A 17,426-nucleotide genomic window follows, 5' to 3' on the forward strand; every position below is an offset into this window, starting at 1 on the left:
TCTTAGTACTTATATATATTTTCGGTCAAATAATCAACACCATACAATGTTTCCCCCAACAGAAATCACTAAATTCATGATCTAATGGGCAATGGATTGATCCCTAGTTGACCACATTTATAAAGGCTCTCTAACATAGATCATTGGTTCATGTTTCTGCTTGTGGGCTGATCTGTTTAATTTGTCTGTTCAGTAAGTGGCAAGAGCCGGCTCACCCAGTGAATGTTGATTTATCCATTCAGTTCAGTGTTATCTGGACCTCCTTGTAAATGAAAAAGTCCATAATGAAGGAAACCATAACAACTACCATGTCATCAAGAATCCATAACCATTGACCGCTCCTCCACACTGGGCGACAACTCCTACACGGCGGATCCTGGTCATGTCCCTTGGAGGATGGCCCCTGTCATAGTTGTGTCCTGGAGTCGTCTCGCGTGGGCCTCCACCCGGGCCCCCCTGCGCCCCAGCGATTGCCCCGCCGCACCCAGTCCCCGGACTGTTGACTCACCACTGCACCTGCAACCATCCCCCCCCCTTGCGCGCTGACAGATGCTATTGTTTACCCCCATAGTTTTACAAATTCCGGAACTAGTTCCCACGCTTGTCATGTTCCCCGACCAGGCCCTTTATTGTTCCTACCGATACCACTCTACACGCCATGGCTATGTCACGGGACAGCACGCAACTGCTGACACACTATGCTCCTGTAACAACGACATGACACGACCCACTGTACAATAGAGACTTGGGCCGCGACCCGAAACAATGTCTTCCACCGCCGGACGGCTGACACCAAGCACCGACAGCCACCTTGGACGCCTGTGCACGCGCTGGCGTCACTACAGGGTTTACCAACCGCTAGGCCTATGGGCGACTGCACCCCAGTTACAGTGGTCGCAACCTGGCGCCGTCGACATCATACACTTACTCATATGCCTTAGTGAGCTATACTATTTTACACCAACCCGCAACAGGATGGCATCGCGAACACATATCCTTTAGTGTCCATACTGATAGTCCTCTCCCTGTGGAGACGGATCAAAGCTCGAGCGATGCCAACACTGACAAAGCATTGATGTGTCTAAACTAACAACAAAACGACATAATTCATGGACCTGCTTGTTATTGTGCTGTGTATTGAACTATGTCCACATGATTCTTTTCCTATACTACGCCGCCGGACCCCAGGGTTGCCGGCTTATTGGCTGTGTTCACTTGCTAATGTTTCCTATGATCAATATTACCTGCTGCCAGCCCCTGTGGGTTGTAGGCCAAGTGCCGAGTGAAAGAGTGGTTTGAACGAAAAAGGTCTTTAAAAATAAAAAAAATTTAAAAAATCAAGAATCCATAACCATAATTATTCCTCTTTGCATTGGTTTAACATAATGATCAAAGTATAATCAACATTGATATGATTTCAAAAATATGATCCAGACACATATTCTTAACCTCAACCGTAACCGTAACCATTACACGAACCTCAAACACTTCCTCTGTCTCTATTTTCTTACCATACCCAATTTAGCAATATTTTGCACATTTTTAGGAATGCATGAAGAATGCTGTAATGTTTGAATGAGTTGTGACCACTCCAGTTTCCCAGAAGTGCTCTGTGAGACCTGTGGAAATATTTTCGGGTACAGTCCTACATTTACAACGTCTCATGGAAGTGTATCATCACAATTGATAATTGTGGAAAACTGATTTTTATGCCAACTGAGTGGATTGCCAATCAGTACACCTTTATTTCCCCTTAGGCTTGTTATGGGGCTAGGGCCAAACACTTATGGGTTGGGTGTGAGACCGAAACAATATTCTGCTATTTGTAGGACTGTTTGATAGAACTTCACATACTCTATTCTGTTCTTGAGATTACAATGATTCACTTTTGTGTTGTTTCCATTATTTAGTATTATACTGATATCCAACATTATGATATGTCATTTAACATGGAAACTTGTAGAGTTCTGCACAACAGCAATAACACAGACCATGTGTCTCCTTCAATTCACAGCCAAAGGATCAGCTTCCTCTCCACTACGCATCCCTCCGTGTCACTGGGGCTGTCAGTGTGGTACAAACATTGATGAAGGCTTCCAACAAGGAAGTAAAATGTACTCCTGACAAGGTAAGAAAAACATTGACACTGAAGTGTGATCTTTTGTGAAGCTGTACTGCTGTTGATTGGCAGTTAAATCAGAGACTCAAGCTGTGGTGTACAATTTTAGAAGGTTATGTCTTGAAGCATGATGAGGAGAGAGAAATGCAGCAGCAATTTCTTCTTAACTTTCCAGGGGATTTGTGTTAAGTCAATTCAATTTAATTGGCACTAAGTGTTTCGACTATGCCTTTAAACTCGAGAAGGTAAACATGTATGACTCAGTTATGTTCATCTTACCCGTGTGCAATCAAAGTTTGCATCACGGATTTTTGCAAAGTGTGAAAGGAACCCTCTAACGTTAGCTTGAGGAATGTGATCTACAGACTTAAGGATGATATTTCCTTGTTTTCTGAGAATTGGAGAGTACCTTTGGAGGCTCCCTCTGCTCGCATGGATATTTTTTCCAAATGATTTTCCAGCTCAAGTTGCCTGACATGGTAAGCCCTGTCCACTGTATCGATTTTAAGATGGCGACGGGCCACTTTCCCATTATAAGTGGTTTTATTATTTCGAGTCAGGCCATAATTCATGGTCCTTGATTTTATAGCTTGTCCTTAAGCTTAGTTTTGATGTGGTATTTATCTAGTTCAATGAAGTGTGGCTGCAGGGCATTTTGTATGTAAGCCACAATGAAATGCTCAGTATTAAGCGATAGTGGAATCTTTGTTCTGTCGACTTGAGTGACATATTATTGAGATGTGCCAGTTTTAATTACCTCATGTGACTTATAAAGTTAAGTCAACGGCTTCACATCTATACATTATCATGACATGCATAATGGCCCTATGGACATCTTTTTGTAGTATTTAAAAGTTCTTTACACTTATTCTTGAAATGACTATAATATTCTACACCATTTTAACAATGCTTACAATCATACAACGCCCTGAATATCTGTGAGTCAATCTTACTTGATACATTCTACAACAATGTATAATATCTCATCATTTTCATTGAACATATCAAAATAAAAATCTGTTCTTTAAAAATCTCCGTATGTTCGCAAAAATCCATAAATGGATAACGTATTATAAAGAGAAGCTTTCATTTTTTGCCCATGTTTTGGCAACAGGCCTTGTAAATAATCCACAATCAATTTAAAAAATACATCTGCAATTTACACTAGTTGCACTCAGCATCTACCTACTTCAAATTAAGTACGGCTTTCACTAAAAGGTTTACTGGTAATAAAACTGTACACCTTATACCATTCACCATAGTTAATCAGAGTTGTCTCCTGTACTGCAGTATTTCCTTTTTCTACATGTATTCAATCAATGCTGCATATGTTTGTGGGCCCTTTTCTACCTATTTTCTAAAATGACCTAGGGCATATTTAGTCATTTAAGGAGCAGTAGTTGAGATGTTGTCATCAGTGATGTTATCAATGATGTTATTTGAGATTTAATCGGTGATGTCATTTAACCTGTCATGAGTGATGTAACTTTGAAGAACTGTAATCTTCATTCTCAGGGAATACTTACTAATAGAAAAAAAACTTGGCACAGAAGCTGAAAATATGAAAAGACATCTTTATTAAATTTAATAAGTGAGGCCACGTCACACAGAAGCCGTAGCAACTGAATGAGGTAGTCTGAGGAATACAGAGAACAGAGCCTTATATATATGCTCAGGGTTACAAAACTCAGCATAAAAGTAAGGGGCAGTCCTTGCTTTTGCAAGCATGCAAAATGCCTAACATTCCTTCTTACACAAGCCGGACAAACCCATAATAAAAGGACCACAACCCATATCATAAACAGACCATAAAAGAAGGAACAGAAAACAGATAAGGGGTGTGTGTGTGCATACCAAACTCTACAATGTCCTGTGCTTTGATCCTCAATCTTGATCAGCTAAAGGGCAGGAACTGGTTTAACAAGGCCAGCTTCAGGCAACAGGGTCAGTTCACTCAGGTCAAACAGGAGTCAGCATGAACTAGAGCTAAGGTCTACATGTCGTTAAAAGACTGGTTTCAGCCACAATCATGGCCTATGTGAGGGCAACCACAAAATGGCTGCCATACACAAAATGGAACCCATGGGTTCAGAATTCACAGAACCTCAGACCCTCCTTTTGCCCTTTCATAGGCAATCACTCAGTCTGTATCTGAATCGATGTCAATATTATCCGTTATTTACTTCACTAAGGCATTATTACTCGAATTATCTTTTATGGAACGCAAGGGATAGACTTCGTTGGCATAAATAAACATCGTCTGATATGCCCATACAGACTAAGCACGAGCGGAAAATCCGTTACGTCCGCGGATTTTTCGGATTTTTAGTGAATACGCAATCCGCGTATTTTACGTATTTTCCACAAAATCCGAGAAAAAAAAATCCGCGGATGTAACGGGTTCAAAAGTTGAACCCCCACTCATGTAACTATTTTACAATGGCGCCAGCAAGCTGCCAGCGCCGTTGTAAAATAGTTACAAAGTTAGCTTGCACAGGAACCACTAGATAAAACGAAGCAGGTGCTGCTTTATTTTATCTAAGTGCTTCCTGTGCAAGCTAACTTTGTAACTATTTTACAACGGCGCTGGCAGCTTGCTGGCGCCATTGTAAAATACTACAGCAACAGCAGCTCACTCAAGAGACCCCTGCGCCCTTCGTCGCGATTGCATAGTAACACACACATGGTCGCTGGAACTAGTTGAAGCTCAAATGCAGTGACTCATTCATCAGCCCAGAAACAATCGAGAGCGTCGTCGAGGCTGGGCAATGTGCCTTCTTTACCAAATCTACCGTGGAAAATCAGCTGTGATGCTGGATAGACTTTGCATCCTTGACTTTCACGAGCGCAATACCCATGAGTAGGCACATTGTGTTCGCACGGGTTTCTGCACGTTCGCGAGCGTTTTGTACAATAAAACCCTCGCGAACTTGCAGAAACCCGTGCGAACACAAAAAAAAAATACGCTAGGATCCGTGGATTTTGCGTATTTTCGAAATCCGCAAATCCGCAAATCCGCGGATTGCCAATACGCAAAATCCGCTCACCCCTAATACAGACCCATTGTAACTAAATGACAGAACCAAATAGGGAATACCTCTATCTGTAGTATGTGGCATAAGACCACACACCCAACAATTAGTGGTATTCATTACTAACTGGTATTGATGCTGAAACTGCACAAAGGGATTATTCACAAATTCCGACCTTCTGATCTGCTCGTGTTCAGGTAAGATATAAAAAGAATGCAAAGAAGTAGTAGTAGGAAAAGACATAGGTTGGGAGGTGGGTGCAGAAGTCAATTGGGTAGTGAAGACAATCCAACCCACAAAAGACAACGGCATGCTTAAAAATACTAGAAAACATGTTATTAAGAACATATGGACAACAGGAGAAAGTAATGACCACTATTACAAACAAAATTATAATTTTTCACAACTCTAAGCAGAAAGCAAATCCTAAAATGATCTAGTAACATTTTTTATGGCTCCTATGCATTTCAGTAACTTATTATATGTTCAGGTGAAACAGTGGTGATCCTTATTAATGCTCTCAGATGAAAAGGGATACTCTTCCACAGAGAATGGACTTTATTCTGCTTTTACTAAACAGAATACTACTTTAAAACAATGCCAGCAAAACAGCAAAAATTTGTCTCCTAACACCCATTTTAATTCAATCGCACGAGAAATACCCAGAGTCCGTCCAAGCCTCTCCGGCAGGCTTCTATTGTTCATCAAGTCCTCTTGTGTTGTTTTCTTCCGCATGGGCCTCTTCGTTCAGGCCTTTCATGAAAATGGTCCTTCTCAGTATCCGTTGGAGTACCCTCCTGGCCCTCCTGGCAAACACTCGCAGCTTATTTGACAGTCTCAATGTCTCAAGGCAGTGCACCAATATCTCTCCTCTGCGGCAGGCACTACAGATAGTGTGCATTCATCAAGGGCACAGATCATTCTCATGCAGACCCAAGTACTATTGATCAGGAAAGAGCAACATGCTTTCATACTCAGCAACACTTTCAGACTCCAACACTCGCTTGTCTGTGTCAGAGGATGCTCGGGCTGCTCTTCCATTTAATCATAGGTACCACAATGTAGTGCCTTTTTCCAATCCTGGATCCTCTGGTGCACTGCCTTTCCATTGGAGCAAAGGAAAGGGGGGGGGGTGTGGCCAAAACTCAGGCCAAGGGGCTCAATGGACTGCCTACTGTCAGAGGTTACCAGCACATGACAGGTGAAAAACTAAAAACTTAAAATAACTGGAATCCTTCTCTTTCGCTCTTTTGCACTGAAACTCTGGTTCTGTGGCAAAACCAGCTCCTCCTTCTTTTCTGATGTTCAACGCCTTCTGATGAAGCAAGTACAATACGTTGGAGATATCACTGATGACACGCTGGCGATCACTGTCTGGGTGCTGGGACGGTCACTGATGGGAATTAGCTTTTCATCAAAGGTCCGCAGGTTATTATGACTTAATCCCGCAGAACCTAGTGATGTAGGAAATGGGACACATTTGTTATTTTCCTTCAATTTAGTACAAAAACAGTTTGTTTTTAACAAGAGGATTGCCAGCAGGTGGCCTGCAATCTGCGAGGGAGTGGCCATACGCCATGAGACAATTCTGGTCTAGAACACACTGTCATTCTCATAGAATACAAAGACAAAGGCAATAAGCAAAACAGTGCCTCTAATTTCTTCAATTGGGTTTCCATGTGAGAGCATATCCTCTACCATCTAAGGGTAGATAACTATATGAGAATTTTATCTAAATGGATGTCCTCACACATAGTGACATCGTCTAATGGGGTAAACACATTTTTTTTTTCTCAATGATTAAGTCTAGGTGTTCCTAAATTCCTTATCTAGAACATCTCAAAAGAGAAACCACATGATACAGATTATCAGGGACATGTAGATACCTCCCTTTTAATAACTGTGCATCAAGTGCACTATGCAATACACAGGCTAATGATCAAAATGTGGAAACTTGTCTTATAATAGCATTGAGTCAGTTAACCAGTCCATCACTACCATGACGGTTAGACTGAAAAACATCGAGTTAGGCCTAAAGAAAATTCTTAAAAAACAATCTAGTCATACAAAAGGGAATTATACATAAAATAGGGGGTCTCTGGTACATTACTGCAATCTGGAAGTGTGAACCTAATACAATAATAATAATAAAAGAAGGCTAACTGGTGAAAGGAATATGGAAAAGGGAAAATGGGACTAGGACACAGCTAAAATCCCCAATTACTAGGCACAATGTGACATCAATCAGGGGAGAAATGTTAAAAGAAAAATCTATAGGAAGAACAAGAAATTACTCAGGTGATAGTCAAGTTTGTGACACAATACCAAGAGTATGGGTGATACACAAAAAGTCAAAATAGTACACAAATTTAAACTCTACCGCTGGCCGCTACACCATATACGGTAATCTCAGCTAATGTTCCAGTTCCTTTTTCAGGGAAAAAAAGTAAACCTTGTTTCCTTTATGGTACAAGGCCATACACTATTTAGGAAGCAGAACAAAACTGACTAATGTAATATAAAAATTAGGTCACCATGCACAAAAGTCACAGATCTATAATTTATCCTTACGTCCAATTCAGGATACATAATTTTAGGGCTGCCTGTTCCTTAAGGGGAGAGGCAGTACGTGACTAACAGCATGTGACACACTCTGATTCTGTATATCTCTTTTTTATTTTCCTTCAAATACCATTAAAGCCAAATTTGACATACACTGATGAAGTGTTGTCTGTTTTTCTGTGAAATTTAGAGTCAAAGCAAATCTACCCAACTGTTTGCAGGATACACATCGTCCTGTATATCCCTTCACAACACAGGTAAACTTGTAATAGTATCATAAGCAGCAACATAAAACAAAAAACATGCAAAAAACCCCGCACAAAACGGACATGTCAAGCCATCAGATATACTCGCTGTATATCAAGCACAAAAAACATAGACAAGACAATAACATATGTAAATGAGCGGTGACGCACCCACTTCAAGTCCGTTACTTTATGCACTGTGAACCTGCAGCCCAAAACCCACTATTTGGGCTTGCTTAATTTGTCAGGTTTAAAATCTTCACCCTCCTTTTGACAGCAAATCACCATTTAGTGGACATTTGGCTGTCAAATACAACCCACTATGTCTCTTCTGACAATTCATGATAGGACCAAATACACAAACATTAAAAAAAAAAAAAAAAACACGTGAACATTTCTTCCCAAAGGCTTAGCAAAAACACATCCCTTTTTAACCAACCAAACTCACGTGTCTTGTCAGCCTTAAAATCACCCAGAACAATCCATGAATGATCTGTGGGCAGAAGTAAAGCAAAAAATACACAACTCACAAAAGAGAGACATTTCTCATAACAAACAGACATCAATTATAACTTTTAATCAGAAGACAAAACTTAATACACATTAACAGACACAAAATTAAATTTCCATTACTTAACTGTTACCATCTTGTCAGTCACCTTGCAACATGAAGCCCTTTTAACTTTCCAAAAGTAAAATTCTTTCACTGACACTCCATGTTATCTTTGCGCCACAATTCGTTCTCACTTAGGCATGTAGCCTTCAAAATATCAATAAAATGCTTTGTCTTATTTTCTGTCTAAGACTTAATGCAATGCTTCATTTTCGGTCAAATAAAAGCAACTAGCAGACAATATTTTTTTAGAGGCAGAGATACAAATATATCATTTCTGCAGAGCATTTAGCATGTGTTGGGACTTTCAAAGAAACCTTTTTCATATTTTCCCTTTGGAATTAAGTTCTTTAATTTTATTGATGTTCTTATTTAGAGACCAGAAACCCCACCTTTTAGAGGCCTGTTTAGCAAGGTCATTCTGCATTCCACAGAGACAAGGCCCTTAATTTAAAAGGTCACATATGTCAACATGACAGCCTCTTCCATTGTTTACAGGAAAACTAAAGATAGCATCTTAGCGCAACTTGAGCAGCCTGTTCTCCTAGCCCACAGCTTCTGCTCATTCTGAGGCTGACAAAGGCGAAAGGCCTTCCTAATTCCTACTAACCTGCAATAATTCACTCTATTTTGAAAAATAATTTCTCCTTTTTAGGCGCTAAAAATTATCTCTATTCCCAGATTATTAAACAACAGTTACTGTGAATAATTCACCGAACCTAATAACACACATACCAGTTTTAGAACAAATGCTTGTTGCAATGGTACTCATTTCATCAACCTTAAATGGATCTCACTGGGTCATTTAAAAGCAAACCCCAAATGGGGACAGTCTGCAAATTTGTATTACACCTAAATGTATGCATTTAGTGAAGCCTAAAGCACTTTAAAGCTATCATAAATGGCAAGAATGCTGTTTTAAATGGTCTATTTTACCCAAATTCGACTTTGATGTTTGGGGCACTTAAAAATAAATATCCTATACTTGTGATACATATTAATCATCCTCAGAATGTTCTTTACAAATTACAGAGATTTTTAATCAGACATATCTCATGTAAATCTTTAGAAAAATGAGTTTTGTACGCCTGCGCTAAGTGAAATTCCATATGCTAATGTTCTCATTATGCGGTATAGCACAACTTAAATTAAATTTTAATGCTAGGATGTCATAGTATGAGCATTAAGCTTCATGAATAGTAAAAAACGAATTTTGTAGCACTTATTTTTAATAATTATTTTTCATAATTAATTAAAAAAAATAATAAACCCAATTATTTTTGATAATTCCACATATAAGAGCAAGCTGCATCCCTTGCCTATCATTTTTAGACGCATTCATTTATAAGCCCAAGCACAGAAGCTTAACTTGAAACATGACAAAATTTGGCGCTACATTTTTCTTTCTAAAAAGGACCATTTTTATTTAGCAACAGAGCCAAGAATATGTGTATGCTTAAAGAGAGGAAACCCTTAATTGAAATGTCTTCCTGTAATACAAAATAATGAAGAAATGATATAAGTTGGTTTTTCTACAAAAACACACCATTCATTTTTGGGGGCCTTTTTATTCCTAGTGAATGTGAATTAAAAAAAATGTTTTAAGCATTTAGAAATTTTGCTTAATAGACTGAAAACATAAAAAAACACAAACACACATTTGAGCTCATTTCAGACATAAACAGAAAGGGGTGAAACACTCAGGACACACAATATGGCGAGCTTTTAGCCATGCATTTCATAAATAGCGCCATCGCAATTTACTTACAGAAGTTGCACTAATGGGAAAACCACATAGACATTTAAACACACATTTAATCCATAACTCAATACTCAGGACAGAAACCAAGGACAGCCCACAGACTGTACTTAAACCAAACCATTTGCAAATACTAGTTGTAAGTCATATTTACAAGAAACGCTTCTTAATAGTGTTCCAAAAGATTGCAAAAACAGTCCAACAGACTGATGTACATTTAAGAAGCGAAAATTCACTCAATTCACTAGCTTTGGCTAGCAGAACACCAAAAAATCGCTCTGCATATCTTCATTCATAACATTGCGCAGAACAAAGGATCCTTATTTTGTATTATGTCCATATTTTAATTCCCTGGGGATGCAGAATCACCAAGGAAGAAATACGTTTGTAAATCTAAACCTATTTAGATATTTCCCGCTAGGGGGGCCGGCTAATTTACTTCACATCACACTATGGTACCTTCCAAAAAAGCAACACATTTTTCCATGTGAGCTTGAGAGCAGGCATGCCAAAAATACTGCGGAATACGCAAGTATTGTAATCAAAAGTAGTGCTTAAGGTACTTTTCGTACGTGCACCGTTCAACTAAACCAAATGGAGAAATATCTCCTCATTACCTGCCTACACAAATTGCAATTCGCATATCCAAACCTATACAAATCAAAAGTTGGCCAACACAAATTCCAAAGTTCCAAAGCTACAGTACTAAATTTGCTAAGACCAGGCATCTTATAGCTCACTAATCTAGCTTCAAACTTCAAGGTGTTATCTCTACCAATACAATCGCAAATATACGAGCCCCTCGGCTTTGGTAATTGCAATAACCAAATCAAAACCAAGAAACCAAACCCTTGGCTTTGGTAATTGCAATAACCAAATCAAAACCAAGAAACCAAACAAAGTCGTGGGAGCGACCCACTTGTACTTCTTATTCTTATTAATCAAAAGGTTATCCAAATTCTAACTGTCAAGTTCTACATGACCTTACGGTCTTTTTTAGAATACTCACGCCAAAAAGGTTCTCAGTCAGGAGTGACATCATGTGGAGGATCAAAATCAGGAAGAGCAGAAATATACCGGGCTGCGAAGACAGAGAATCTCCAGAATCCTTGTGCACAAAGTAGCAGAGTCCCATCCTTTCCTCCTCAGTAGATTTCAGTCTCCTGACAAGATCACTACTTCAGAAAGTCACTTCTCTGATGAAGCCCACGTTGGCTGCGCCATTTGAAGAACTGTAATCTTATTCTCAGGGAATACTTACTAATAGAAAAAAGAACTTGGCACAGAAGCTGAAAATATGAAAAGACATCTTTATTAAATGTAATAAGTGAGGCCACGTCACACAGAAGCCGTAGCAACTGAATGAGGTAGTCTGAGGAATACAGAGAACAGAGGCCTTATACAAAACTCAGCATAAACGTAAGGGGCAGTCCTTGCTTTTGCAAGCATGCAAAATGCCTAACATTCCTTCTTACACAAGCCGGACAAACCCATAATAAAAGGACCACAACCCGTATCATAAACAGACCATAAAAGAAGGAACAGAAAACAGATAAGGTGTGTGTGTGTGTGTGTGCATACCAAACTTTACAATGTCCTGTGCTTTGATCCTCAATCTTGAGGATCTTTTCTGTTATCAACATGCTATCTTTTGTGTTTCTGTTCCGTGTCCTAAATCTTGACACTAAGCCTATCTGCAACATCTTTATAAATCCCAATTTTTTAGAAAACCAGTCCTCCTGTTATACATTACTATGGAAGCCTGTTGACATACCTTTTAAGATCATATCAGATAAAATTCATATATTCATTCTCTGTTTTTTTTTTTAATGTCCCTCTTGAAATTCCAAAGAAGACGGCTTTTGAATGAGCCTAAAAAAACAGAACACATTTTTAGTATTACTATTATCTATTGCTCACGTTCTATCAGAAAAAGGAGGCTTTTTACTCGAGCGGCAGATTTCTCAACGCGGACTGGTAGTTTCTCATCGGGGGCGGTCTCGAGCATACGTAACCACTCGCAATGAGAAACCTGACCTCCCCGCGTTAAGAATCTCGCCGGGAGGTTTATTTTCTACGCTCGCGATCGGCAACTTGATTTTGCTGATCGCGAACATGGAAAAAGTCTCGCTGGGATGCCATTTTGCTTGCTCACGGTCGCCAACTTGACGTTGAGGACTGCGAGTAAGCAAAAAATGACCGCTGCACTATGCTACGCTACGCGTGTTTGCACTGTGCTACGTGCAGTTTGCGTAGTGCGAAGTAGCGCAAACTTCACAAACTACGCGAGCGTAGCGTAGTGCTTTGCCCAGGGTTAATGTTTAGCTTACTTGTGATATTTTGATTTTCAAGCAAACTGTAAAGGAAAGTAAACTTAAAGGGGTGATAAAACCAGCATTTCCCATTTGAACCCTGATAGGAATGATTGCTCTCTGCTAGGGAAAGATGCCCTCTAGGGAATTATAGCAAACTTGGCATACAACTGAAACTCAAGGAAGTGTGGTTACTTGGTTTGGAGTTAATCCATTGGGAAGTTTTCAATAAATTAGCATTAAATGAATATGTCTGTGGGTTTGAAAGCGTTAGAAGTCAAAGATATATTGACTGCTCATATGCAGACAGTATTCAAACTCAATTATAGTTAAAGTAAGCTTTCACCGCACTGTAACACTATAGTAGGGAAGCTAGCTCTAAGAACTGCATATCGAAAATGTATAAGCTTCCAGATTCGGACATGCACAGTAGGGGATCGCTGCCTGCTAAAAGCTGGCTGCTCATGGAGGGTGTGGGTGCTTAAGGCGGGGCTCAGTGGGGGTTAGCTGCCCATGGAGGGTTGAGTGCAGGGCTTTACTGGAGGCCAAGGCCTGTACCCAGTCTCCACTGGACACGGCTGAAAATTATATTCAGTGGGGGCTGGCTGAACATGGTGGTTTGGGTGAAGAGCTTGTCTGAATGTCAGGCCCAGAATACTACCTCTGCTGCTAAAGGCCTAACGCCATGCTCAGCGTAGCTTGGTTGGATGTAGAGAGTGGGTGAAAGGCTGGAGGTAACCATAAAGAGGTGAGGTCCAGAAAAAAATCTATTTAGAATATGGACAAATTAGACATTTGAGACGTAACCAGTGTTGTTATCAATGATGCCATTAAACATGCACGAGTGATGTAGTATGTGAGGACATAAGAAGTGCATGAACTATAGTTGATTAATTTCATTGTTTTTTTAGGTTTTGCTTTGTAACTATAACTGCCTTTTAAGTGTTTTTTTGGTGAATTGTTGGAATTGCTTTAACATATGTTAAGATCTTATTAGCAAACCTAAGGTCACTTTAACCATTGTTATTCATAGCAAAGATTACAGGGACATTTTAATTAGGTGAAAAAAGACTCTTAAAACAAACGATTTTAACCTAACAAACCCACTGAAATTGACAACTTATGGTTATCTCAAATAACTATAACTGGTGCACTAAAGTAACTGTAACTCACACCCACCATGCAGTGTTGTCATCAATGATGTCATTTCAGTTGTTACTGCGATGTTATCAGTGATGCAGTAGATCACAATAAGGATGATAATTAGCAGTTAGCGGCTACGGTGTGAGTTATAGTTACTACAGGGCACAAGTTAAAGTTCCTTGAAATAACTGTAACTTGTGAATTTCAGTGGTTTTGTTTGATAGAAACGCCATGTTTTAACTCTCATTTTCACCAAATTATAATGTTATTATAACGTCCAATTAACCTTTGGTTTGTTCAGGGAATTTTTAAGAGGTTTTTTTTAATGCAAAGAACGATATAATTCAAATCCTAACTATAACGTCACTTTAACCATTGTTTTTTTCAGGGAACTTTCTAGTTAAAAAAAAAGAAAGTAATATTTCATTATCAAACTTAAAGCCAACACGACACAGTGCATGGACTTTGGCTGTGCAAGGTGTGTGGTTGGCTGCAGGAACTGGTCTGCGGCCAGGCCCTAAGCCCAACCCCCCACAAGAAAGCAACCCCTGTCCATGGATGGCCTCTAGCTGTGTGCAGCTTGGGCTTGGAGTTAGGAGTAGGCCCTGCCCTGAAGCCAGGTTCTGCCCCCAACACTCTGCATGAGCCCAAGCCCCTTTTTTATTTATTTTTTTGTGGGGGTTCAGTGGATTCTGCAGATTCACCACAACACCCAATGTAACACCCCTGGATCTGTGGATCCAGAGAGACCCAGAGGTGTGTTACCCTGAGTGTTGCGGTGGGTATGCAGATTCACAGAACTAAAAAAAACATTTTTAAAAACATTAAACCCTAGGTGTGGTCCCTCTCTAACTCCTACCGCAATTATTGTTGTTGTACATTTTAGGACTTTTGGACCAAATCCACAGAGTCCTAAAATGGCAGCCATAACTTTTCCTTCTGGTTGCGGCCAATCAATCACAATGCATTATTAAGTACGCAGAATCACAAATCCATTGTGGATCTGCCACGGATCCTCTGTGGCATGAAATATAAAATTGTTTAGCTTTAATTATTCAAAAACTCCTGAATGGATCTATACCAAATCACAAAAAGCACTCTTTCTGGACCAAGATCTAGCTTTCTGCCAAATTTGTGTAAATCTGTTTAGCTGGAAAAAATGAATGGGAGAAACGTGTTTTGGGACACCCCTCTGTCCCTTTTTCTTGGCACCCACTTGACGGATCACCCAGGAACCTTCCAGGAAGGAGATGAGGTAAAACATTTATTGGGGGAAGGTTTCATGTAGATTTGTCAAATGGCACCAAAGATATAAATCAGCCAAACATACAATTCTACGGAATATATAATACCAATATATAATAATATAGGGTAATATTGGGATTAAGACTTGCGCAATGACCCTATAGCCTTTGGCACGTCAATCAGGATTTTACATGGTGCCTTGACTATTGCCCCAAGATCTTTCATTAATTTGAATCATGGGAATCGCATGTTGGATTAAATGGAATTTCTTGATTTATCGGCTTTAATAATTTATGCTAAATCAATTTATGAGAGAATATTTATGCTTACAGCATTATATGTTTATTTTAAACATAATAACTATCAATATTAGAACTTAGTACCGCTCTGTCTTCTAATGATGTTTACCTTGGTGCCAATGCTACATGCTTGCTATGGCAGTCTAACTGTAAATATATGTTTCTTTGAGAAATCAGGCACTACATTTGGCAAAGGGTTCCTTAAGACGAAACACGTTGTAATTTCGCATCACAATAAATGGATTTTTCTGCAATGGAGTGCTGTTTCTTCCTATTCTTGATGCCTTCTAAACATATATATATGTGCTCAAGCTCGCATAGAACGAGCGAAACGCCCGCACCAGCGGCATGAAAAATATGCCTTCTTGCACCATATTTACAAAGTGACGCATCAAGGTAGATGCGTCACTTTGTAAACCCCTGTGCCACATTATAACTGCGCCAGGTATAATGTATGCAGGGGGGCGTTCCTACGCAAGTAGGCCTCATAGAAGTGACGCAGTGAAATCTATAAGATTTCACTGCGCCACTTCTAGGACGCAAATGTGTCAATATTTTACGCCTGCCTCATGCCAGGCGTAAGACGGATGTAGGAACATTTCACATGGGACTTGCTCATGTGTAATGACCCATTGATAGAGTTGTGTCACTATAGTGACACACTCCAGCAAAGCGTCATTTTTGCGCCAACAGATATGTCGGAAATACTGACGTATCTGTAACTCCTTGTGACATGATGCATCATACTGTAAATATGACGCATCATTAGTGTCGCAAGGAAGGCGCAATGAAAAGTTACACATGGCTGTTTTCTCGCAGCGATGCGTCACTTTTCCTAAATGAGGCCCCCAGACCCAAATATAACTACATTGATGCTATCACTAAATAACACTCACTTGCAATCTGTGCTCGCTCTCACCATTCAGTTTCAGCAGAGGGAAAAAAAATGCCAGCAATGCAGCAGTTCTGCTGTCTATCTATTTGTGCATGTTAGTCCCAGTTTCTTTGCCACACTCTCTGAATCGTGCACAAACATTTTTGGTGTAGCTGGAGTAAAAGTGGTTTACACCAGGGCACTTTTGAACCCTCTTTTACTACAATACTGTATGCGGTGCTAGATGTCAAGTATTTGAAGCATTTAAAAGTGGTTGGGTCTTTGGGGACAATGGATGGGGGTTGGTGGCTGGGTCACGTATATATTGGGATCCAAGTGTATACAAGTAAGCAGATAGAATAGCTTCCTTTTCTATGAAAGGTGTGTAAGAGGTTTACCTTCCTGAAAGTCATCACTTCTACTTCTCTGTTCTTCCTCTCTCTTAATCCAATTTCTAGGATGGCTGTATCCCTCTCTTTTTAGCTGTGGAAGCAGGAAATGTTGGTATCTGCAAGGAGCTGTTGTCCTCCAGTGCTGACAGCCAGCTAAGAGCAAAGAGTAAGGTACTGTCCTGCAATACATGCAAACAACATACATATGTGTTTACACATTTAGGTCAGTGTGCAAAGTATATGTTTAATATGTATGTGTTTATGTTTTGTCTTTACTGGAATGGATACAAATAGGGCTCACGTCATAAAAGCAGATTTGAAATGTGATTTTCATAATGTATCAATGCACGTCATTGTATAGTAGACCTGTTTGCATGGTTCCCAAAAGTTTCCATAATACGCTAGACTACTTAATGTATTCACAAAGAAACCACTTGCCTGTTTTCAAAGCCCCTTTATGTGTGTGGACTGATTTTAATGTTTTTCTTCCCTTTTAAGCAAATGTTTCCTGACATATAGTCTTACGACAGACTTCCTGGGAAAAAGGGAGTAATAATGCACCTTCCCACCCTATTGCAAGGACCACAGAGGTGTGACTTAGATGTGTGGTCACAGTGATGAGAAAGAGAAGATGAGGAAGCTGTAAGTCCAGGGTTTGGAGAAGCGGTCTAGGAGATGGCTTTTAATGCTTGAACGGAGGATGAGGTGTAGGCAGTGGCTATTGTTATGCAAAAAGAGGCGAGGAGGCTAAGGTTGCATGCCGTGATGTGCTGAAGAACTCCTAAGGGATTGGTGAGTGTCTGAGAGATGCATATGAGGCCGACCACCATG

The 17,426-nt window shown here is 39.9% G+C and overlaps 1 protein-coding gene across 1 annotated transcript in view; it reads left to right on the top strand.

Annotated features, from left to right (window-relative positions):
- LOC144827102 (uncharacterized) overlaps window positions 1-17,426 on the top strand; it is a 466,306-nt gene that overhangs the window by 117,691 nt on the left and 331,189 nt on the right. Inside the window, exons 4-5 of the mRNA XM_078685542.1 lie at window positions 2,015-2,128; window positions 16,662-16,766. Coding sequence (XP_078541668.1) covers window positions 2,015-2,128; window positions 16,662-16,766 — 219 coding nt within the window. The remainder of the gene's footprint in view (window positions 1-2,014; window positions 2,129-16,661; window positions 16,767-17,426) is intronic.

The sequence above is a fragment of the Lissotriton helveticus genome, chromosome 4_1, assembly GCF_964261635.1.
Source record: "Lissotriton helveticus chromosome 4_1, aLisHel1.1, whole genome shotgun sequence".
Classification (NCBI taxonomy): Eukaryota; Metazoa; Chordata; class Amphibia; order Caudata; family Salamandridae; genus Lissotriton; species Lissotriton helveticus.